This window comes from Fundulus heteroclitus, chromosome 21 (genome assembly GCF_011125445.2).
Source record: "Fundulus heteroclitus isolate FHET01 chromosome 21, MU-UCD_Fhet_4.1, whole genome shotgun sequence".
NCBI lineage: Eukaryota > Metazoa > Chordata > Actinopteri > Cyprinodontiformes > Fundulidae > Fundulus > Fundulus heteroclitus.
The window spans coordinates 14,241,279-14,264,349 of NC_046381.1; the positions used below are offsets into that span (position 1 = coordinate 14,241,279).

Below are 23,071 nucleotides of genomic sequence, written 5' to 3' on the forward strand. Positions count from 1 at the left end.
AGCCTCTGTTTTAACTGTGTCATAATTTACCATGTACTCATTAATCGGCTTTTCGGGATCTTCATTCAAGCAGATGTTTTTTTTTTCCTTTTCTCACCCCAGAACCATTCATAGAAACAATTCATTGAATAATAATAATTCACAAATGTGTCCTGGATATCAGCTATAGTTGAAAACAAAATATTTAAATGCAGTTAGCAAAAATAAAAGCAGTCAAATACATATGTACATTCAGACCCTTTATACTATACAGACTGCCATGCTTTGTGCCAGGATCTTCTGTTTTTTTTTTTTTTTGTCTGTTTGTTTTTTTCTTTGCCTGGCTGGCAGTTTGCCACTTTCTGCTCTGCTCCATTTCACTCTGCTAATTAGTGTGAGCAGCAACACCTGTGTCTCTCTCTAAATTACTTTCATTTTCCCACCTGTGATCCATCTATATATATATATCTGCCAGCTACAGTTTCTGCCAGATTGTCTTTGAGCCAAGTGTGAGCTGCTGACCAGTGTTCTTGTCTGTACCACCTGTTTATGACCCTGACTTCTTGTTTTTTGGATTCTCTGTTTTCCCTGAATGTCCTTTAACCGTCTCACGGTCTGATGAGGTCTGTTATAAGAATTATTTTTCTGAAGTCACTATGGCCTCACACCACTCGGACATTGGAGGCCTGGAGACATGATGGCTGTGTATAAGATCCACTGTTTGCTGAGTGCAAGGCTGAATGCTGCGTAGAATGATTATTGTCTATGATAGACTGTCTTTGTTATGTCTCAAACCAAGGCCACGGTGCAGTATTAGGGGAAGCCCGGAAAGTGAGACAGACAGAGACAGGGCAGACTGAGACTGCAGCGGAACCGTGGGGTGCAATTACTTTTCCATCTATGTGATCTCTGCTCTGTTTCTCAATAAAAGTGCTGGAACGTCATTACCACCGTCTCGTCATTTAGTAAAGATGGGAACTCAGTTACTATTGTTTAGAATTCCACCAAGAACTCCCATAACAGGTCTCAGCAGGAGTTCACGATGATCTTGACTGGCAGCCTTTTGTAACCTACAACTATAACAGATCAACCATGTTTTCACTAACAAACTACTACAAATGATCCAAGATGCAGTATTAAGCCACAAAGTGCAAAGTTTATTTACATCTTTCTTTATCCAGAGCCGGCCTCTTCCAGCACCTTTAAAAGACGATTGGTTATTGTTGCTGTCTCCAGTGGTCAGTGGGTGAAAGGCGGGGCATTCCCCAGTCAAGCTGCCAGTCCATGAAGTATTATTTAAATTTTTGCTCTTAAATAAAAAAACTCCAAATATTTCCTGGCTGGAATATGCCTCAAATATAGTGTGGTGTCAACAGGTGCTTGTTTTCCTCATTCTTTAAATTGCATTTCTTTTTCTACAGAATCAATTTTAACCATTCATTATTACCTAATACCCTTCAACGGGTTTCTCTTCTTATGAAGACATACAGGACTGTTATGGTTGCCTAATTATTCATTCATGAAAGGCGTCAGTTATGTTGTTTCTGTTAGAACATTTCTAGAGAAAAGCAAAGGTGTGACCTCCAGTTTTTTTCTTGTAAATCTTAGCCTGACACAAAATATTGTCTCAGGCTATTCGTCAGAATTTTGCTGTAAATATGTTGAATGCCGCCTCTCGCCCAATGAACGCTGGAGATAGGCACCAGCAACCCCCGCGACCCCATGAGGGATAAAGCGGTTTGGAAAATGGATGGATGGATGGATATGTTGAATGCTAACAAAATTAAGGGTGTGTCAACACAAAACAGTATGCATTCAGTTTTGTGTAAAGTAAATCAAAATTTAATATTAAAAAGTCACTCTGGGATGGTAGAAAGTGTCAGATAAAAACTGTTCAGTAAAATACTTTCACATTGCTATTAAATTCTTTTTTTTCCCCAACAATGTCCTGTCTGGTAATGTGACAATAAGAATTGTTGTCTTATTGCCTAAAAGATTTTACTTGCCCAACAGATTTTACTTTCACAAGTGGAGCAGTATGGCTTTCATAATTTAAATATATCAGGAGAAAATATATTTTAGGGTTAACATTGTGACAAAAAAATGTTACTTTAGTTCAATAAATAGAAGCCCACAAACATTTTTATTTTTGGCCCGCGAAATGTGAATACGTTTATTCACTGCTCGGACAGCAAAGGCTCATGGGACATGAAATACATTGATAAAATAGTATAAATGGACTTATACCTGTGCAAAACTATAGGTTTAAATCTCCTCTAAATATCTCTTGTAGTTTTTGATTTGTTTAAATTAATATTTAATATTTCAATGATAAGATTTGCCCCACCAGTGAAAAGTACATGCATTTTAGGTCATTATAAACACCATGAAAGACAACACCAAATGTAAACATTGTGTACCAAACAAGTAATAGGTTGTTTGGACTTATGTCTAATTTTTCATTACTAGGGACCTGCTGGTGGGCCAAAATGAAAGCGTTGGCGGGCCAATTTTGGCCCATGGTCCCCACTTTGGGCGCCCCTGGTTTAGACAGTCTAAATATCAGGGTTTAAAGTTTACTCACTTACTGAATATGATGTAATCATGTTTGGGAGGATGCCAATTATTTAATTTTTAATAAAATCAATTTTATTTAGGAAGAATTCCAGAGCTGAGGGAATGGCTGGATCAACAGAGCTCTTACTCTGGGTAAGTTATCTAAGGTGGTGATATAGGCTGTGGGCCAGAATCTGTAGAATGACTTTTCGTATGAACTGTCAAAAAAACAATGTTCCCACGTTTTCACATACACATTAATAAGTTATAGCCGATAAAAAATCTAAACTGTGGCGCTCCGGTCCAAGAGGTCACATGATTCGATTTTTTTGCTGCTTAGCCAATCAGATTGCTGTATTGTCAGCTGAGCGAGTTCATCAGTTCATCATGGCTGCGCCCGTAAGATGTTTCTATGCATCTTGCCATTAAGTTTTTTTCCTCGACAGTCGTTGAAAACAAAGATTTACCACCACACTGAAAATCAAAGTATTCAAAAATATTTAAGAGGATCATGTGTGGAGTTTTCTGACCAATCATGATGGGCTGCCTGGAAACATAAAGACCCAGGCCAATCTGTGGGATCACCTGCCATGTGGTAACCCCATGAATGTTTTTCAGTGCATAGAGCTAATGTGCAACAGATTCTGTTGGTTTTTGCTATCATTACTACGCTAAAGGAATTCCGCAAAGAGGGAGTTCAGGCCCTGGGCAAAATAATTTGTAAAGCATCATAAAGTTATGAGTGACTTCCTTCTTCCTTGAAATATTCCTCTGAAATGTGATGCTGTTTTACTGTGTTTTAGTCCTTTACATATATGTGCCTAGAAGGCAATGCATGGAAGGGAAATGAAGCGCTGCTTGCTACGCATCTTGTTTTGGTCTACAGGCAGTGCTCAAGCACCATGTAGTGTGAAATATTGTGTACTGCTCTTTTAAATGAAATCCAAAATGAATCTCGTGGATGCCTGAGGTCAGAGAACTTGGTCTTTTAGCAACCATCACTGGGGAACTGAGCTAATTGAAATGTGAGCTCCAGGGGATACACAGCTTTTCCAAGAAAGTTTGTGAAAATGAAATTCAAATTATTAGAGTTAAAAAGTAATGTGTTTTTTGTGGTAAACACACCTTAGATGTGATTGCACTCAAAATATTTTCAATGCATTGAATTTTGTTAATTAAAGAACCTTAACTCTTTCGAGTATATAATACTTGATAGCATTTTGTGTAGAAATCAGCTCATTGTCACTGTAATATACTACATTCTGTTTTTCCTGGTTTTGACCAGATTTTAGAAAGAACTCAGAGAAAAAGTGTTATGCCTGTTTCTTGTTTATTAACTTTATTTAAATCTTTGTTTTTATTGTCTTTGCAACATACATCCAATGCTGACAAGAGTAAACAGTGACAATGACAGTGTTTTTAACTGATCATGTTTAAATTGACTCCAGATATAAAAACAGAACATCTTTCTTGGAGCCAGCCATCTGTAGAAAATAGAAACAGGTCGCCTCTTTGTATTAGTTGAGCTTTTGCGGGGGTGGTAGAGGATCATCCAGTGTACGGTTTTGCAAGACCTCCTTCAGTTCAAATGCAACCTTCCAGGATCCATTAGGAATGTTGTTTGGTGCGAGTAAGCAGACCATCAGATCGATCAGTTTTTCTTCTGCAACATAAACCTGCACAAAGAAATACAAGCGAATTAGATAATCCACAGGCACATTTTCATGGTTGCTTCTTCACTTTCAGTGGTAGTCAGGACAGTAGAAGATGTCTTACCCTAACAGCATTGTTTCTTTCACCCTCAAGCTGCTCAGAGTACTCAATTGCTCTGAATTCCCTGTAGGTTTTTTTTGTTTTATCCTCCACATAACTCTTCAGCTGAAGGAAAAATTCAACAATGAAATAATGCAAATACATTTTTATTAAAAATGTATAGATACCCAAATCCCAACCTATATAATTTAAATGCACTTTACATAAAACAATAATGCCTGATTATCACCCAAAGCAATAACAGTATGTTTCATATGGGAGTTATAAATAATAATTGTATATCAAGTCTTACCACAGAGCAAATCCCCTGGATTTCATCAGTGGCAGGTTTTATCCCTGACCATAGATTTTGCCAGGGGCTGTCAGCCATTCTGATTCTGGTTTCTGCTTTCAGAAGAGAGATGCTGTGTCTGCTGATGTCGGCCTCAAATGTGTAACATCTGTTGCTTTTCAAACATATTTATACTGAAGGTAAACCAGATGCAGACTGGTAGGTGTTTCTTCTAGGGTGGGTGGAGCTTTGAGGGAACAGCTCTCACATTAGCGTTGTTCATGTTCATACCTGCCAAACTACTGACAAAATTCCTAGTTACAAAATGTCAGCTGACAAAAGGAGTTACAGTGTGATTAATATTTTAAATTTGTTACCTCAAACCAGCAATGATGAGTAGTCCACTAAACCACAGACTACCTAAAGATGAGGAGAAGACATTTTGATGCACACAAAATTCAAAACCCATTTTGAATTTGTTTTGTGGGATGCTAAATCTATTTAACCTTCAAAATATATCCTGAGATTGTAATTACTAATACTGTCTCTTTTTTTATTGTGAAGCAAACAACATATAGGACAAAATAACAGAAATAGTCACTGCATACTTGTTCAGCCTCTTATAGTTATTACTTTATTGAGCCATTCTTAGCTTCCATTGCAGCTGCGAGTGGTTTTTGATAAATGTCTATAAGCACACTAAACCTTGCCACTGGAATTTATTTCCCATTTCCTCAAGGAAAAACTGCTCCAACTCCTTCATGCTGGACCAACACATTTAAATATTTCTCCTTAAACTACTTAAGTGTTGCTTTAACAGTACTCTTAGGGTCTTTGATCTGCTGAGAGATGAACTTCTGTCTCAGTCTCAATCACAGGCAGACAAAGGATACTCAAGGACATCCCTGTATTTAGCACCATCCATTTTCCTTTGACTATGAACAGTTTCCCAGTCCCTGCTGCTGAAAAATATTCCCACAGCAATGCTGCCACCACCGTGTTTCACTGAAGGGATGGTGTTCTTGAAATGATGGGAGGTTTTTGGTTTGAACCCAACCCAGAGTCCTCGGGTCGCCCTGATGAAGCACAAATACATTCTAGTATTTAAATTGCATTTGAATCAATTAATGGATCAGATTCTGACTCGGTGATTTTCACAGAGAAATCCTAATGTAATAACTTCAATGACTCTAATCTTATTTATAATGTTTATTTTAGCTTGCATTAACCAATGTTCTGACATATAAAAATCTTTTGAGTTGTTCTGAGTTGTTCCCAGTAAAATATCCTGCACATTTTAAAGAAATCAGAAACAAGAGCAGAAATTCTACATCCAAAGTTTATTTATTGTATATTTTTTAATATTTGCAGCACCTCAAATACAACAGAACTGTAAAATAATGTTTTTCAAGTAGCTCTCACAATACCAATCCAGTGTATTTTATCTGCATCATCCTTCTCCTGGAGGAAGATGAAACATTAGTTGTTTTCCTCGAAAGGTTTAAGAGGATCATCCCATTTGTGGTGTTGCTGCACTCCCAGCAGTTTGATGGCCAGTTCACCTGTAGAGACGCTTTGGATGACCAACAGATGGAGGTATCCATCTCCAACAAAAACCTTCAGGAAAAACAAAGAACAGATTTTGCTCTTTATTTGTTACTGAAAACCTTCAAGAAACAGAAAATAAAAAATTAGCTTTTTTCCCTCTTTTAGGATAATGGTTCTTACCTTGATGATATAGTAATACACTAGGATGTTCTTCACCGGGTAAAATAAAGCTTTGAATTCATGAAAATCTCTCCCTGTTTTTTTTCTTCGCTTCAAGCTTCACCTGAATAATAGGAACATAAATCTTAAAATATAAACCTTGCCACAGAATGTAAGTGTAAGTCTATAAAGTTTTAAATAACTACTCAGCTAATCTTACATCATCACAGATTTAATGGATTTCATCCATGGCAGGCCTTGTATCTGATCAGTCTCCCATAAGGATATCCATTCTGTTGACGTCTTCTGTTGTCCGAGACAAATACAATACAATGCAACTTTTTTTAAGCTCTTTAAAGCCAAAAATGCTTCAGTTTGTCTGAAAAGCTTTAAATCAGCTGGAAATCAGTTGAGTTCTGAACATATTTATACAGTAGGCACATTCAATGCAGACTGGAAGGTGGTTTCACTTCACATCGAGAGGAACTCCACTAGAAAAGCTTCAAATGATTCCTGGTATTGGGCTTAATACTTTAACATTTTGGTTCTATGGTGGAACTTTAAAGTAGTTATAAATTATATTTTGTTGAACAGCAGAAACAAAAACTGGTCAACTTTTTTTCCACTTTTCACCTATTAGGATGTTTATATTTCTTTCTTCCCATGTATTTCCCATACTTAATAAAACAAATGTACCGTTTCTCTCTTCTAACCACAATGTTTCATAACCCAATTCTAGTAAAGCAAGTAAAAATTCTCTCTTATAGCTGCTACAGTTCCAGAGAAACTGCAGGTAATGCATTAATTATAATAGTTGACTGGTAGGCGAGGCGTCAACATTTTTGTCTAAAATTTACCGGAGAAAAACTGGAGGTCCCACCTTTGCTTTTCTTTGGAAATGTTTTGCAGGAAAACATAACTGACTCCTTTTATGAATGAACGTTATTAGGTAACTATAACAGTCCTGTATGTATCCATGAATAGAGAAACTGGCTATGGGGTATTAGGCAATAACTGTTAAAAATATATTTTTTATTAAGTGAAATGCAGTTTAAAGTGTGAGGAAACACAAGCATCTTTTGACACTTCCCTATATTTGAAGCATTTACTAGCCAGGAAATATTTAGATTGTCATAAAACGAGCAAAAACGGAAATAGCCTTAGACTGGCAGCCTGTCTAGGGTATACCTCGCCTTTCACCTAATGACGACTGGAGACAGCCACAAATACACTATAGAAGTTTCTGTCAGGAGAGGCTGATCAGACCACAATTAAATATCTTATAATTTCTGGCTTAATGTATTTTCAAGTGTAATCGTTTTTCGCCTCTGTCAATGATTTATCTTAAAATTCTCTGCCACACAACGCTTTTCTAACACAACAAGGGGATGCTCTCAGCTCTGAACAATTTATTAGCGCTGCTCTTTGATTTTATGCCAACAGCAGCTTTTGAAAAGGATCCATGCTCAGTTGAACATGTTGGATTAAATGTGTTGAAATTGTTCCTATTAACATAAAAATTGCTTTTAATGACATGTAAAAACTCATATTCACTTCAAAAATTGTATATGCATTGTTATATTGTTGACCCACGGAAGTTGCCATTTTTTCACATGCGCAATGCATACTGGGTTAATGACTCAATTAGGTCCTTCTGCACTGGAACCAACAGAGAAATTCTAGTTGTTTTTTATTGTATGACTGGTGTAACCTTAGACAATGCCACATGGTGTTGTTGTTGGCTGTAATATCAAAACAAAAAACAACAGAAAGATGGGGTGACTTGGGGAGTCTTCATCGCTATATTGCTATATGCTATCTTCTTTTTTTCCCCTATTAATTATAGGAAAAAATATAGATAATAATTATTTTCACCAAAAGTATGTGTGTGTGTGTGTGTGTGTGTGTGTGTGTGTGTGTGTGTGTGTGTGTGTGTGTGTGTGTGTGTGTGTGTGTGTGTGTGTGTGTGTGTGTGTGTGTGTGTGTGTTGTTGTTGTTGTTGTTGTGCAATTACACACTGTTTTAAAGTTATTTAATGTTTAATAAATAACTCTCTGTCTGTTAGGTGTTGTCCGGTGAATATCAGCTCGAGAGCTGATATCAGGATAATAGTTGAAAGGGATGATACGAGCACTGGTGATCTTTCAACAGCAAACTCTGCACACATATAGAATAAGCAGTGCCAACTTCTCTTCAAGTTCAAGAATTTATTAACAGAAATGAAATGAACATCCAGAGAATGCTGTTTATTTGAATTGACACTATATTTCGATCAACAAATCCTCTTTTACAAGGCTAGTGAAACTTAACTAAAGCTACTAAGCAAAATGAAGATAAAAAGAAGATAAGGAACTATGTACACACGAAAGAAACAAAAAAATAAATAAAGTGGTTGATCATCATCATCAGAATAATTCAGTGAATCCTGGTTCACTGCAGATCTCAGTTAAAGAAACAAAGCTCATCTTAAAGAGTGTGAATTGAGGTTAAATTATCTTAAGTAATTCAAAACAATATTTGGTATGTGTTACAACCCATTCAAAAAACAAATCCTGAGTTAAACAAAACATTTGATGAAATAACATTTTAAACAAGTAAACATCAGTACTTCTAGAACGCTCGATTTTATTAATGCGATTATACCTCCAGGAGGCTAGGGGTAGCTCTAGCAATCGGTCACTAAAATTGGCTAATCTAAAGTCATACAAAACGCCTTTAACTTTGCATTAATATGGAATATTAATTCAGTAATAACACTCATAGCACTATCCAACGATAGTGGTGCGAAGCGAAACAAACCTTATGTTTGAAAAGAATCGTAGTTGCATATCCGGGAAGACGGAAGTTACCGGTAGCTAACAGCATTTATGTTAGCGGACATTCGGCGCAAACTTTAAGAGAGGAGACGAAACTTCTCTCATTGCCCTGACAGAAAGTGAAATTGACTTTGAAAGAACCCATCACATTTATCCAATTAAAAAGTGTCATTTAAGACAATATAACATTAGCTAATCCTTCATTTATCCAACAACGGGAAAATTTATAAGCAAGAGGCAAGTGCACACAACAGACAAAATTACATAAGGACTGAAAGATATAAGAGGTGGATTAGGAAAAGAAACACTATGAACATAACATTATCATTATTAATATTATTCAATTGTAATAATATAATAAAAATAGAGCAGTCTTTCATGTGATTGTTTCTAAAACAAGGCATTTCTAAAACAGGGCTGTGTTAAAAAAAGGGCAAAAACTGTGAGTATACCCACTTCTCCAGGGACCACTACACCACTGAATCTAATCCATTGCCAAGATCCTGACATTTCTTTTTCTTTTCTGTCTACTGTGGTCAATGGGTGAAAAGCGGGGTATCCCCTCGACAGATTGTCTGTAAAAGAAACATTATTTACGTTTTTGCTTTTTAAATGTTATTTTTATTGAAAATCTAGATATTTTGCTGGCTGTAAAATGCCCCAAATACAGAGCGGTGTCAAAATATGCTTATATTCTTTAAATTGCATTTCTTTTACTAAAGAATCAGTTAGAACAGTTGTTGCCTAATACCCTGCAGCCAGTTTCTCTGCTTCAAAGTTTCACAGGACTTTTATTGTTACCAAATAACGTTCATTCATGAAAGAGTTATGTTGTTTCTGTTAAAACATTTCCAAAGAAAAGCAAAGGTGTGACCTCCAGTTTTTTTCTTGTAAATCTTAGACTGAGACAAAAAATTGACGCCTTGGCTATTAGTCAGAATTCTGTTGTAAAAATGTTTAATGCTAACAAAATTAAGGGTGTATCAACACAAAACAGTATGCATTCATTTTTGTGTAAAGTAAATAAAAATTAAATATCAAATAGTTACTCTGGGATGGTAGAAAGGTTCAGATAAATACTAGCAAGCAACACTTGCAGGTCAAGGCAAACAGAAACCCAATTCTGGTCTTATCCAGTCTTTATACTTATCCAGTCATTTTACTAATGCAGCTTGTTTTTGGGGACCTGCACCTTAGCGGAGAGCTTATTCCCATTTAATTCCATCAAAACTTTCTGAAGAAATTCAAAGGTGTATAGTAAATCCTTGGAATAGCTCAAGTTTAAACAGTAGACCAAGCCAAAAAGGGTTATACAGCCATTTGCAATCTTTCAGGTTTTGCAGCACTGTACATCCTTCAACGATGATGCTAAAACCTCAGGTTCCTCTGTGGCCTCTGCCCCTGTAATATGACGTTGACTAAGAGCCTCAAAAGGACATCTTTAATTTCCTCATCTGTAGTAACATCAACATCCTGAAAAGGGCATAAATAGTATAAATATAAAATGTGTTTTAAATGTATAAATAATTTTGTGACATGGCTATGGTAAACTAAAATAGTTTACCATTGCATTATGTATGTTAATTTGATAATAATAATAATAATAATAATAATAATAATAATAATAATAATAATAATAATAATAATAATAATAATAATAATAATAGGGCTGCACAGTGGCGCAGTGGGTAGCGCTGTTGCCTTGCAGCAAGAAGGTCCTGGGTTCGAGTACACCCCTGGGTCTTTCTGCATGGAGTTTGCATGTTCTCCCTGTGCATGCCCGGGTTCTCCCCGGGTACTCTGGTTTCCTCCCACAGTCCAAAAACATGACTGTTAGGTTAATTGATTTCTCCAAATTGTTCTTAGGTGTGAATGGTTGTTTGTCTCTCTGTGTTGCCCTGAGACAGACTGGCGACCTGTCCAGGGTGTACCCAGCCTCTCGCCCAGTGAACGCTGGAGATAGGCACCAGCAACCCTCACGACCCCATGAGGGATTAAGCGGTTTGGATGGATAATAATAATAATAATAATTTGACTTTGCATCTTAACCCATCCCCTTGGGGAGCAGTGGGCGCCTGGGGAGCAATCCAGGTGCCGCACATTATGTTAAATAGTCAATTAGCAGTTCGGGTAAACTGCTTTCTCATTGCTATATTATGTTTTAGAAATGCTTCTCTTTCTATCAGAAACATTAATGAGTTGAATACAGTTACTTTAATTTCAAATATGTCAGGTGAAAATATATTTTAGGGTTAACACTGTGAAAAAAATTGTCACTTTACTTCTACTACTATCCTATCAATGTGATGGTTTATGTTCTTTTTAAAACATTAAATGACAACAGTCATTTCAATGTAATGCAATGCAAAACTGGAGAACAGTAGAAATCAGTAGAGTGAGAAAAATAGGCCCTGATGTCCTACAATAGCCTAAGCCTATAGCAGCATAACTATAGAGGTAGCTCAGGGTAACATGAGCCACTCTAACTTTAAGCTTTGTCAAAAAGGAAAGTTTTAAGATTAGTCTTAAAAGTAGAAAGGGTGTCTGCTTAACGGACCAAAACTGGGAGTTGGTTCCACAGGAGAGGAGCCTGATAGCTAAAGGATCTGCCTCCCATTCTACTTTTAGAGACTCTAGGAACCACCAGCAGACCTGCAGTCTGAGAGCGAAGTGCTCTGTTAGGAACATACGGGGTAATCAGAGCTCTGATATATGATGGAGCTTGATTATTAAGGGCTTTATACGTGAGAAGGAGAATTTTAAATTCAATTCTTGATTTAACAGGAAGCCAATGAAGGGAAGCTAAAATTGGAGAAATATGATCCCTCTTGTTGATTTTCATCAGAACTCTTGCCGCAGCATTTTGAATCAGCTGAAGGCTTTGAACTGCATTTTGTGGACTTCCTGATAGTAAAGAATTACAATAGTCCTGCCCTGAAGTAACAAATGTATGGACTAGTTTTTCAGCATCACTCCTGGACAGAATGTTTGTAATTTTGGCGATATTCCGGAGGTGATTTAAATGACATGTCTTGGTCAAAAATAACACCAAGATTTTTTACTTTATTACCAGAGGCCAGTAAAAAACAACAACAAAAAACTAATAATAATTATCTTTATCTGTCATTGCAACATATATTCCAATCAAATTAATTCTCTGCATTCAGCTCATCCCTTAGGGAGCAGTGGGCTGCAACTTGCTCAGGGACCCAGAGGGGCAGTCTGTGGGATTCAAATTGAAACCCAGAACATTGGAGCCTGTGCAGGTGCCCTGCCCTCTAACCAGTAGGCCACCTTTCTTTCTATTGAAGCCACAGGCAGCTATTAAACGTTTTTCTTGATTGTGAAAGAAAAATATATGACTGACAGGTGATCCATCAATGCAAACGTCAAGCATCAGTCTCATTAATGCCCAACCTGCCGTTTCTCTGGAACTGTAGCAGCTGTAAGGGAGGATTTTAAACTGCTTAACCAGAACTGGGTTATGAAAAATTGTGTTTAGACGACAGAAACTGTACATTTGTTTTATTAAGTACTGGAAATGTCAGGATTCCACGAGCTATGGACTTAATTAGTTGATTTGCCTCACCTGTTGTTGTTTAGTTCTCAGCCTGTATTTAAGCTCCCTCTGTTTGTTGTTGGGTCACTCTGCATTCATCTGTGTTGCATCCTCTACATCGAAGCCTGTTCCCGAACCTTAGTTTTTTCTAGTTCTCCTGACAATCCTGTAAGTTTTGCTTTGATTAAAATCTCTTTTCACCATGCGCTCGCCTCCGCCCTAGGTCCTCGCCGACATATATCTCTGCTAAGCTAACTGGATACATAAACACTAGAACTGTGCAATCGCAACTAGGAACTTACGGACACTGGCATTATGGAAGCGCGTCAGAATGATTGGCATGTGGGACATCACTATTGATAGAACCTTCTGGGGCTAGCGGCCTTGCTCAGTGACCCAGAACAGCCCTCCCAGGACACAAGCACTCTACTCTAACCACTGGACCACAGCTCCCCATATATATGTGTTATATAAATATGTTTTAGATTACCACATAGCAGTTTTTATACAGAATGTGAGACCAGTGCATCTAGATATGTCCAAGGCCATTTCTGTAGGTGTTCTAAAGACAACCTGGTCCAATGTGTCCCGAGTGCTTTCCCACCTGTCCAGATACATCCACATTACTCATAATACATGCTACTGCCAGTTTGCCAATGTTTTGTGGTGTAATGGGAGCAGTTATGTACTTACTATGTACATAATTTACATGAATGATGATTGGGACTCATCAGTGGAAACACAAACAAGACAATACCAGGTTAAATTAGAATAATATGGGGTAAAAACATTCTGGATCTCATAGTACTGAAGATCACACATGGTGCTCCTCAAGTCTTACTCCAGACGACATTTATTCTATATTTACAAGATTTACCCCCTTACGTCAGACAGGGTATTATGTGAGATACTCATAACTATGCTGATGAAACAAAACTTTAAAGGCTACTTACTTTAAAAACACCAGCATTGTCACATTTTAAAGTGAATGTAGTACAAGTCTCACCTTTTACTAGCATTTTGTTTAAATACATTATTTTTATTTTATACTAAATTTACAGTAGTCTTCTTAAATATTTATAATAAATGTTCGCCAACCCAATTTACAATGTTACTTACCTATTATTTATTTATTTATTTATTTCTTTGTCTCTCAGACTATATTGTTTTATTCAGGGAGCCACATACTAAATAGAATGTAAGATTAATGTAAGTATGCAGTGCATTCAATAACGGCGTGCTTTATTTCTGTCACATTTTTAGTAAGGAGCCAGAACCCAACACACAGCCAAAACAATGATTGAGTAAAATATTTATTCTTTGTAGAAAGACAAGGAGTGGGTATGGAAGTGATCCAGCTTAAGTCTGGAGACTCTGGTGGTTCTGGAACACAAAAACAGACATGAGAGTCTGGACTGGAGTAGCAACCAGAAAACAATGAAGACTAACTGGAATTACTCAGTCCATTCAGAGAGGGGGTCTTGAGGAGGTTTACAGATTGTGGGGTACGAGCGTCCAAAATCCAACGGGCTTGAGGTCGATAAACAGTCCAGGGTCATACACAGAAGATCACTCAGGGAAGAAGTTTCCAGAATCCGTTGGGCTTAATCAGGGTTAGAATTAGGCAAAAGTTCAGCAACATACAGGGGGATAAACTCTACTCACTCCAAGGACAGGTGTAGGCAAAAGCAGTGGTCAGGGACAGGCAGGGTCGAAGAACAGGGTAAACTTGGTTCATGAAACAAGGCTTGAAAGCTGTAGAAAGGCAGACGATCTCGCACAGAGCAGGTGAGGAGCAGGTGTTTAAATAGGGAACAGCCCAGGTGAGAATCATCAATTAGCAGTGGAGGGACAGAGTAGCAAAAACATGGCAGGACTAAAATCATGACAATTTCACTGTAACGGATCGCTCTGTCTCTCAGATTCTCAATTAATTTGACTGTTTTGACAGTTTTCTGCTTGACAGTCTTTAAAAAAAGAGTGAAAACACTGGTTTGTTGGGTTTGTCAAAAAATTTATGATTGGGAACACTGGGAAAATGCCACACTGTGAAAATCTAAATATTAAAACATATTCAAGAGGATCGTGTGTGGAGTATTGTCTGACCAATCATGATGGGCCGCCTGGAAACATAAAGACCCAGGCCGATATGTGGGGTCACCTGCCATGTGTTAACCCCATGATTGTTTTTCAGTGCCTAGAGCTAATGTGCAGCAGATAGTAGGTTTTGCTAACATGACTCAGCTGAAGTAGTTACAGAAAGAAGGAGTTCAGTCCCAGAGCAAAAAGAAGTAGTAAAGCAAAAATAATATCTAAAGTAACACATTGTGCTTGTGTTATAACAAAGCCCATTTTTTCATCATAACTGCATCTTTGCTGTGTGATGCACTGATGTAAAATCATAAAACATGTTTCCGTTTTCTAAAAGAATAAAGAAAAAAACTTTTCAAAATGTTTTAAACCTTGTCTCTTATAAATAGGACACAGATACAAATGCGTTAAGCAGAGGATGGATTTCCAGCATTTTTGTCACTTTTAAGTGAAATCCATAATTAATTTAATTGGTGCCCGAGGACACTGAACTTGTTTCTTGTAGCAAGCATCACTTGGGGATTGAATCGAACCATGAACTGTAGGGGATACATTAAAAAATCAGTTTTTAAAAGGTTTGAGAAGTTTAAATAGAAATTACCAGAGTTTAAAAAGCTATATGTTTCCTGGTAACGACACCTTAAGTGGTATTGCAAACGGAATATTTTCAATACATTCAATATTGTTAATTAAAGAACCTTAACTCTTTCAAGTATGCTTATGAACTGGATTTAATAGCATATCCTGTAGAAACCAGCTAACTGTCACTGTAATATAATACATTCTGGTGTTCCTGGTTATGACCAGATTTTAGAAAAAAGAAGTCAGAGAAAAACTGTAATGTCAGTATCATGTTTATTAATTTTTAAAATCTTTGTTTATATTGCTTTTGCAGCATACATCCAATGCTGACAAGAGTAAACCGTGTCAATGACAGTCTTGTTAATTGAGGATGTTTAAATTGACTGCAGATATCAAAATACAACAAATTTCTTGGAGACAGCAATCTGCAGAAAATAGAAACAGGTCGCCTCTTTGCATTAGTTGAAGCCTTTAAAGGGTTCTAGAGGATCATCTGGTTTCTGGTTTTGATTGATTCCCCTCAGGTCAAACTCAATCAGCCACAATTCCCCAGGAGTTTTCTGAGGTTTAGGTTCATGGACGATCAGATCAATCAATGCTTCTTCCCCAACATAAACCTGCAGGACAGAAATACAAGTGAATTAGATCATCCTCAAGCACATTTAGACGGTTTCTTCTTCACTTCAATGATAGTCAGGAATTTGAGAGATCTCTTACCCGAATAAGGTAGTTTTTTCCCTCCACAATCTGCTCACGGTACTCAAATGCTCTGAATTCCTTGTAAGTTCTTTTTGTAATATTGTCCACATAACTCCTCAGCTGAAGTAAAAATTAAACAATGCTTTAATGCAATATTTGTTTTAAATTAACAAATGTATATTCACACAATTCAAAACATTTATAATTTAAATACACTATACATAACAACAATAATGCCCGATTATCACCCAAAGCCATAACAGCACTTTTCAAGTGGAAGTTATGAATAGTAAATGTATATCAAGTCTTACCACAGAGCAAATCCCCTGGATTTCATCAGTGGCAGGTTTATTCTTTGACCATTCTCCAAGTTTAGCCATTCTGATTCTGGTTTCTGCTTTCACAAGAGATGTTGTGTCTGCTGATGTCGGCTCAAATGTGTAACTTCTGTTGCTTTTCAAGCATATTTATACTGAAGGTAAACGGATGCAGACTGAAAGGTGTTTCTTATACAGTGGGCCGAGCTTTGTGGGAACAGCCCTCACATTAGCGTTGTTCATGTTCATACCTGCCAAACTACTGACAAAATTCCTAGTTACATGTCAGCTGTCAAAAGGAGTTATAGTGTGATTAAGATTTTCACTTTGTTACCTTAAAGCAGCTATGATGAGTAGTCCACTGAACAACAGACTCCCTAGAGATGAGGAGACATTTTGGTGCACACAAAATTCAAAACACATCTGGAATTTGTTTTGTGGGATGCTAAATCTAGTTAACTTTCAAAATATATCCTGAGATTGTAATTAATAAAATTGTCCCTTTTTTTAGTGTGAAGCAAACAACATATAGAACAGAATAACAGAAAACTTCACTGCATACTTGTTCAGCGTCTTATAGTTATTACTTTATTGAGCCATTCTTAGCTTCCATTACAGCTGCAAATCTCTATAAGCACACTAAACCTTGCCACTGGGATTTATTTCCCCTTTCCTTGAGGAAAAACTGCTCCAACTCCTTCACACTGGACCACCACATTTAAATGTTTCCCCTTAAACTACTTAAGTGTTGCTTTAACAGTACGCTTAGGGTCTTTGATCTGCTGAAAGGTGAACCTCCGTCTCAGTCTCAAATCACAGGCAGACAAAGGATACTCAAGGACATCCCTGTATTTAGCACCATCCATTTCACTTCGACTTAGACCAGTTTCCCTGTCCCTACTGCTGAAAAATATCCACACAGCAATGCGGCCACCACCTTGTTTCACTGCAGGGATGGTGTTCTTGAAATGATGAGATGTTTTTGGTTTGCACCACACATTGCACTTTCCTTGTTGGCTGAAAAAATTCAGTTTTAGTTTCATCTGACCAGAGCACCTCCCTTCATACATTTGGGGAGTTGCCCATGTGCCTTTTGGCAATTTAATACATGCTCTCTTATTTCTGACACTAAATGATAGCCTTTTTCTGGCCACTCTTCCATAAAACCCAGCTCTGTGTAGTGTACGGCTTATTTTGGTCCTATGGACAGATCCTCCAGTCTTTGCTGTGGAGCTCTGCAGCTCATTTAGATTCACCTTTGGTCTCTGTACCACCTTTCTGATTGACGGCCTCCTTGACCAGTCTGTGGATTCTGGTGGGCGGCCCTTTCTTGGCAGGCTTGTTGTGGTACCATGTGCGTTGAATCTGAAGGTGATGGATTTGATGGTGTTCTGGAGGAACATTAAATATTTTAATTTTATTACCCCATCCAGACTTGTACTTTTCAACAATTTTGTAATTGACTTGTTTTGAGAGCTCCTTGGTCTTTATGGTGTGGTGGCTCTTTCTTAGTGCTGCTGCAGCCTCTGATGTTTTCAGAAAAGGTGTGTTTATACTGACAGATTATGTGACACTTGCACACATTTAGTTACGTTTTGTAGGTAATTCAAAATTCCCATAAAATAAGATTAAGAAACATTTAAGTCACAGGTTGGCATGAAACAAAATAAATAAAAAGCCAAAGGGGTATAATAAGCTAATAATCTAATTTTCCTCAATAAGTACTTGTATCTGTTGTTCCTATCCCTTCTGTCACAAAATATTAAAACATTTCCTGAGAAATGGGCTGACGTTTGATGTTATTGTTTTAGTTCCAGAGGAATGGGGCAATAAGAAAGCCTCCAGCCTGGAGGCTCCAGGGAAGTGTGAAGACATTTCTTAGTTATTGGCATAAGTCTTTGTCGTAAACTGCTCTGGGTGACACTCCTGTCAGCTAAGAACAGGAAACTAAGAATGGGGTTCACAATTCTCACAAAAATTGGACAATAACAAACTTTTAAAAAAAACATTATTTGGTCCATTGAATCTAGATTTCAGTTGTGCAACTATGACGGTACGGTCAGAATTTGAAATAAACAACATGAAAGTGAAGATCTTGATAGTGGTATCATGGTGTGGGGAAAATGTTGTTAGGACAGAGTACCAGTTAAACATGGTTTGAACAACGCAGCCTACCTGAGTATTGATGATGACCATGTCCATTCCTTTATGTTTACTGGGTACTGGTGATGCTGGGCTGGCATCCAAACTTTTTGGAGTAAACCGCAGTCTTTGATCATGTATTTTGAAAGGAGATTTTCCTGAGCAACTCTCTGGGGAAAAGAGAGGAGCTGGAATCTGCTTTTTTCTATTGATCCCTCATCAGATCAGTAGCGCTCACAAGGAAAGAGAAGCTCCATCAAATGCTATTTTACTTATGGCTGCTACTACACATGTTTCATGGAAAAGAAAACAACTAAATTATGACCATGTGTTTTAAAAACGGAAAAAAGACATATTAGCACATATAAAAAGCTTTGGCAAAAAGCGTCAGCAGTAGGCTACCCAGTTAAGCATCAGTGCGGGCATTAGAAAAGCCCATAATGGTTGACCAATAGTTAATTAATTGCAGTTAAAGTTCAACTTTAGTAGTTCATTAAAGTTCATTAAAGTTAAAAATTTTTATGAAAATCCAAATATTTCCTTGCTGGAAAATGCCTCAAATATAGTGTGGTGTCAACAGATGCTTGTTTTCCTCATTCTTTAAATTGCATTTCTTTTTCTACAGAATTAATTTTAAACAGTTATTACCAAATACCCTTCAACCAGTTTCTCTTCTTATGAAGACATGCAGGACTATTATGGTTGCCTAATAACGTTCATTCATGAAAAGAGTCAGTTATGTTGTTTCTGTTAAAACATTTCTAGAGAAAAGCAAAGGTGTAACCTCCAGTTTTTCTCTCGTAAATCTTAGACTGAGACAAAATATTGACGCCTCGGCTATTCGGCAGAATTCTGTTGTAAATATGTTGAATGCTAACAAAATTAAGGGTGTATCAACACAAAACAGTATGCATTCAGTTTTGTGTAAAGTAAATCTAAATTTAATATCAAATAGTCACTCTGGGATGGTAGGAAGGTTCAGATAAAATCTGTTTGGTAAACTGCTTTCTCATTGCTATCTCATTTTTTAGAGACACTTCTCTTTCTATCAGAAACATTTCTCAGTTGAATATAGTTACTTTACATTCAAATATATCAGGTGAAAGTATATTTTGGGGTTAATATTGTGATGAAAAAGTTTTACTTTTCATTCTGATAGACTTACAAACTAAGCAGGATTTTTTTCTAAAAAAAACAAACAAATAATTATCTTTATTTGTCATTGCAACATATATTCCAATGAAATTAATTATCTGCATTCAGCTCATCCCTTAGGGATTAGTGCTGCAGCGCCCAGGGAGGATTTTGGAGCTAATGGTCTTGCTCATGGACCCAGAGGGGCAGTCTGTGGGATTCAAACCCAGAACATTGGAGCCTCTCCGGGTACCCTGCCCCCTAACCACTAGGCCACCACTCTTTCTATTGAAGTCATGGGAAGCTATCAAACATTTTTTTCTTGATTGTGAAAGAAAAATGTATGACTGACATGTGATCCGTTGATGCATGTGTCAAGCATCACTCTCATTAATGCCCAACCTGCTGTTTCTCTGGAACTGTAGCAGCTATAAGGGAGGATTTTAACCTGTTTAACTAGAACTGGGTTATGAAACATTGTGTTTAGACGAGAGAAACAGTACATTTGTTTTATTAAGGGTGGGAAATACATGGGAAGAAAGACATATAAAGCATCCTGATAAAATAATTTTGTTTAAGGTGAACAGTGAAAAAAATGTTGAACTGTTTTGGTTCTGTTGTATGGCTACTTTAAAGTTCCACCCTTGAACCAAATTTTTAAAGCATTAAGCCCAATACCAGGAATTATTTGAAGCTTTTTTAGTGGAGTTCCTCTCGATGTGAAGTGGAACCACCTTCTAGTCTCCACCCAGTGTCCCTACTGTATAAACATGTTCAGAACTCAACTGATTTCCAGCTGATTTCAACCTTTTCAGACAAACTGAAGCTTTTGTTTTGGTTGTTTTTAAAGAGCTTAAAAATAAAGTTGCCAGCAGGGACACATAGTCCCTCCAGCGTGTCCTGGGTCTTCCCCTGGGCCTCCTCCCGGTGGGACGTGCCTGGAACACCTCACCAGGGAGGCGTCCAGGAGGCATCCTGACCAGATGCCCGAGCCACCTCAACTGGCTCCTCTCGACGTGGAGGAGCAGCGGCTCTACTCTGAGTCCTCCCCGGATGACTGAGCTCCTCACCCTATCTCTAAGGGAGAGCCCAGACACACTACGGAGAAAAATCATTTCAGCCGCTTGTATCCGGGATCTCGTTCTTTCGGTCACGACCCAAAGCTCGTGACCATAGATGAGGGTAGGAACGTAGATCGACCGGTAAATCTAGAGCTTCGCCTTTTGGCTCAGCTCTCTCTTCACCACAACGGATCGGTACAGCGCCCGCTTCACAGCAGATGCTGCACCAATCCGCCTGTCGATCTCCCGCTCCATCCTCCCCTCATTCGTGAACAAGACCCCAAGATACTTGAACTCCTCCACTAGGGGCAGGACATCCTCCCCAATCCGGAGAAGGCACTCTACCCTTTTCCGGTTCAAGACCATGGTCTCGGATTTGGAGGCACTGATTTTCATCCCGGCCGCTTCGCACTCAGCTGCGAACCGCTCCAGTGAGAGCTGTAGATCACGCCCTGATGAAGCCAATAGGACCACGTCATCCGCGAATAGCAGAGACGCAATCCTAAGGCCACCAAAACGGATCCCCTCAACACCTTGGCTGTGCCTAGAAATTCTGTCCATAAAAGTTATGAACAGAATCGGTGACAAAGGGCAACCTTGGCGGAGTCCAACTCTCACCGGAAACGAGTCCGACTTACTGCCGGCAATGCGGATCAGACTCTGACACATGAGCTTGGGCTTTTCTTCCAGGGCTGACTTGTTCCTGGCTAAAACCATTATGGTCACATTTTAAACATGTCTGAATTTTTAAGGTGCCCCTGGCACACACCTGTAGTTGCTCAATGGAACTACCATGTTGCTTCAGCAACTATGCAGAATTCAAATCATAATTTTGCTCAGTATTAAAAAGTGGAGTGTGGGTCCTAAAGGAATAATTTGGTTACACCTTGATAGAACAGAAGATTCCATTTCCAATTATTCTGCTATGTTTAAATCAGCCAATAGATAATACTGTATAGTCCTGAATACATCCACTGTAGAGGGAGAAAAAACTTATTTAATTTCTTATTACATCAAAACTTTTGTGATACTGAAAGTTTTATGTTTTATAAAATGCAATTATCAAGCTGATAAGAAAGCCGCTTTATTCAGCATTATCAAAAAAGAGAAACAATGGAATGTATACTTAAAGTAGTAATTAGTGTACTGTATTTAAAATGATATTCAAGAAAGTAAGAATGAATATTGGCAGTATAAACTATTTTCTGTTTAGAACATATTACAAGTTACACATTTCTTCTCAAGCTACATGTAAGCTAATTAAAATATTGATGTTATTTCTATGCCAATTTCATCAACTGCCCTTGTTTGTCAGATATGGAACTATAGCATCATGTCCTAAAAAAGTTTTTTAAATTTTCTCAATAAAACAAAATCTTACTAATTTGGTATTTTCCTTTTGCAAATGACAATTTAAAAACTCAGTAGTACTTAGGGAATTCAGTTAAATATGACATTGGAGTGATAACTTACTGCTACATATATTACAACATGGCTAATATTGATGATGAAGGTTTTTAACTGAATAATCCTCATTGCTCAAGATATCATTATGATAAGCAGGACCATGGACAGTGCCTTAGTAAGATAATGTTTAAAACAGTTCTGTTAAGGAGCATCTATCCTCGGCAGGTCTATAATCAAGCAGCAACAGGTGTTCCCTTATTAAAGATTTTAGGTCTCTGTAAAGTCTTATTGCCTCTGGAGCCTTATGAGCAAGTACCATGTTGTTTTCCTCCATCACCAACAAACAAAGCTCATGCAGGTCAGCATCACAGGAAAGGTCAGATTTCCACAGACTGACATCCTCTTGCAGAAAAAGTTTGTCGTAATCTACTGTATGCCAGTAATCTTGTACAAGATACAGCTCAGAAACATTACAGAAACATACATCAAAAATAGTTTTCTATAAAACAAGTCTTGCCCATTTCCACCTGGTCGAATCCGGTTATCATCCCAATTTCTCACAACTGTGTCCAGTTTATTCTGCAAAACCACATACACAATTTTTTTACGTAACATTTCGATAGCCAACTGTTAACTTAAATTCACTGGTTATTTTATTGATTGAAGTTAGTCTTTAAGATGGCTATTATATAGTAATAGTAATGATTTTAATATGTAAAGTTCTTACATTGTTTAAAAATACTTATAGCCTTATATCGGTGGTGGTAATTTATCATACCAGAAAGGCAGCATAAAGATGGAAAACAATTATACAGTACAAAACAAAACATTTTATGTTAGACCAGTTTTTTCTGTTGTGTTTTTTCCCCCAATAGCTTAAGTATTAGGCACTGTACCATAGCATTCCATCTTTGTTTATAAAGTACTTAAAAACAACCAGTAACTGAAACAAAGTGCTGCACATTGCTACAAGCTAA

At 37.6% G+C, this 23,071-nt stretch overlaps 2 protein-coding genes across 2 annotated transcripts; both read right to left on the bottom strand.

Moving 5' to 3' along the window:
* Nucleotides 1-3,851: 3,851 nt before the first annotated feature.
* On the bottom strand, nucleotides 3,852-4,732 carry LOC118556929 (cystatin-A1-like). Its single transcript, XM_036125601.1, has 3 exons — nucleotides 4,601-4,732; nucleotides 4,312-4,413; nucleotides 3,852-4,211 (listed from the first exon to the last, which is right to left on the bottom strand). Exons 1-3 carry the CDS (start codon nucleotides 4,676-4,678, stop codon nucleotides 4,053-4,055), a joined length of 339 nt encoding a protein of 112 aa, XP_035981494.1. The 5' UTR covers nucleotides 4,679-4,732; the 3' UTR covers nucleotides 3,852-4,052.
* Nucleotides 4,733-15,609: 10,877 nt separating this feature from the next.
* Nucleotides 15,610-16,434, bottom strand: LOC118556729 (cystatin-A-like). Its single transcript, XM_036124803.1, has 3 exons — nucleotides 16,345-16,434; nucleotides 16,052-16,153; nucleotides 15,610-15,951 (listed from the first exon to the last, which is right to left on the bottom strand). Exons 1-3 carry the CDS (start codon nucleotides 16,411-16,413, stop codon nucleotides 15,793-15,795), a joined length of 330 nt encoding a protein of 109 aa, XP_035980696.1. The 5' UTR covers nucleotides 16,414-16,434; the 3' UTR covers nucleotides 15,610-15,792.
* Between the last annotated feature and the right edge of the window lie 6,637 nt (nucleotides 16,435-23,071).

Bases quoted from the DNA above. Each gene is read 5' to 3' on its own strand.
- LOC118556729 (XM_036124803.1), bottom strand. From the start codon at position 16,413: ATGGCTAAACTTGGAGAATGGTCAAAGAATAAACCTGCCACTGATGAA. The intron at 16,154-16,344 runs GTAAGACTTGAT...TTTTTACTTCAG, and splicing joins TCCAGGGGATTTGCTCTGTG to CTGAGGAGTTATGTGGACAA. The intron at 15,952-16,051 runs GTAAGAGATCTC...TCTGTCCTGCAG, and splicing joins GAAAAAACTACCTTATTCGG to GTTTATGTTGGGGAAGAAGC.
- LOC118556929 (XM_036125601.1), bottom strand. From the start codon at position 4,678: ATGGCTGACAGCCCCTGGCAAAATCTATGGTCAGGGATAAAACCTGCC. The intron at 4,414-4,600 runs GTAAGACTTGAT...TTTTTCCTTCAG, and splicing joins TCCAGGGGATTTGCTCTGTG to CTGAAGAGTTATGTGGAGGA. The intron at 4,212-4,311 runs GTAAGACATCTT...TTCTTTGTGCAG, and splicing joins AAAGAAACAATGCTGTTAGG to GTTTATGTTGCAGAAGAAAA.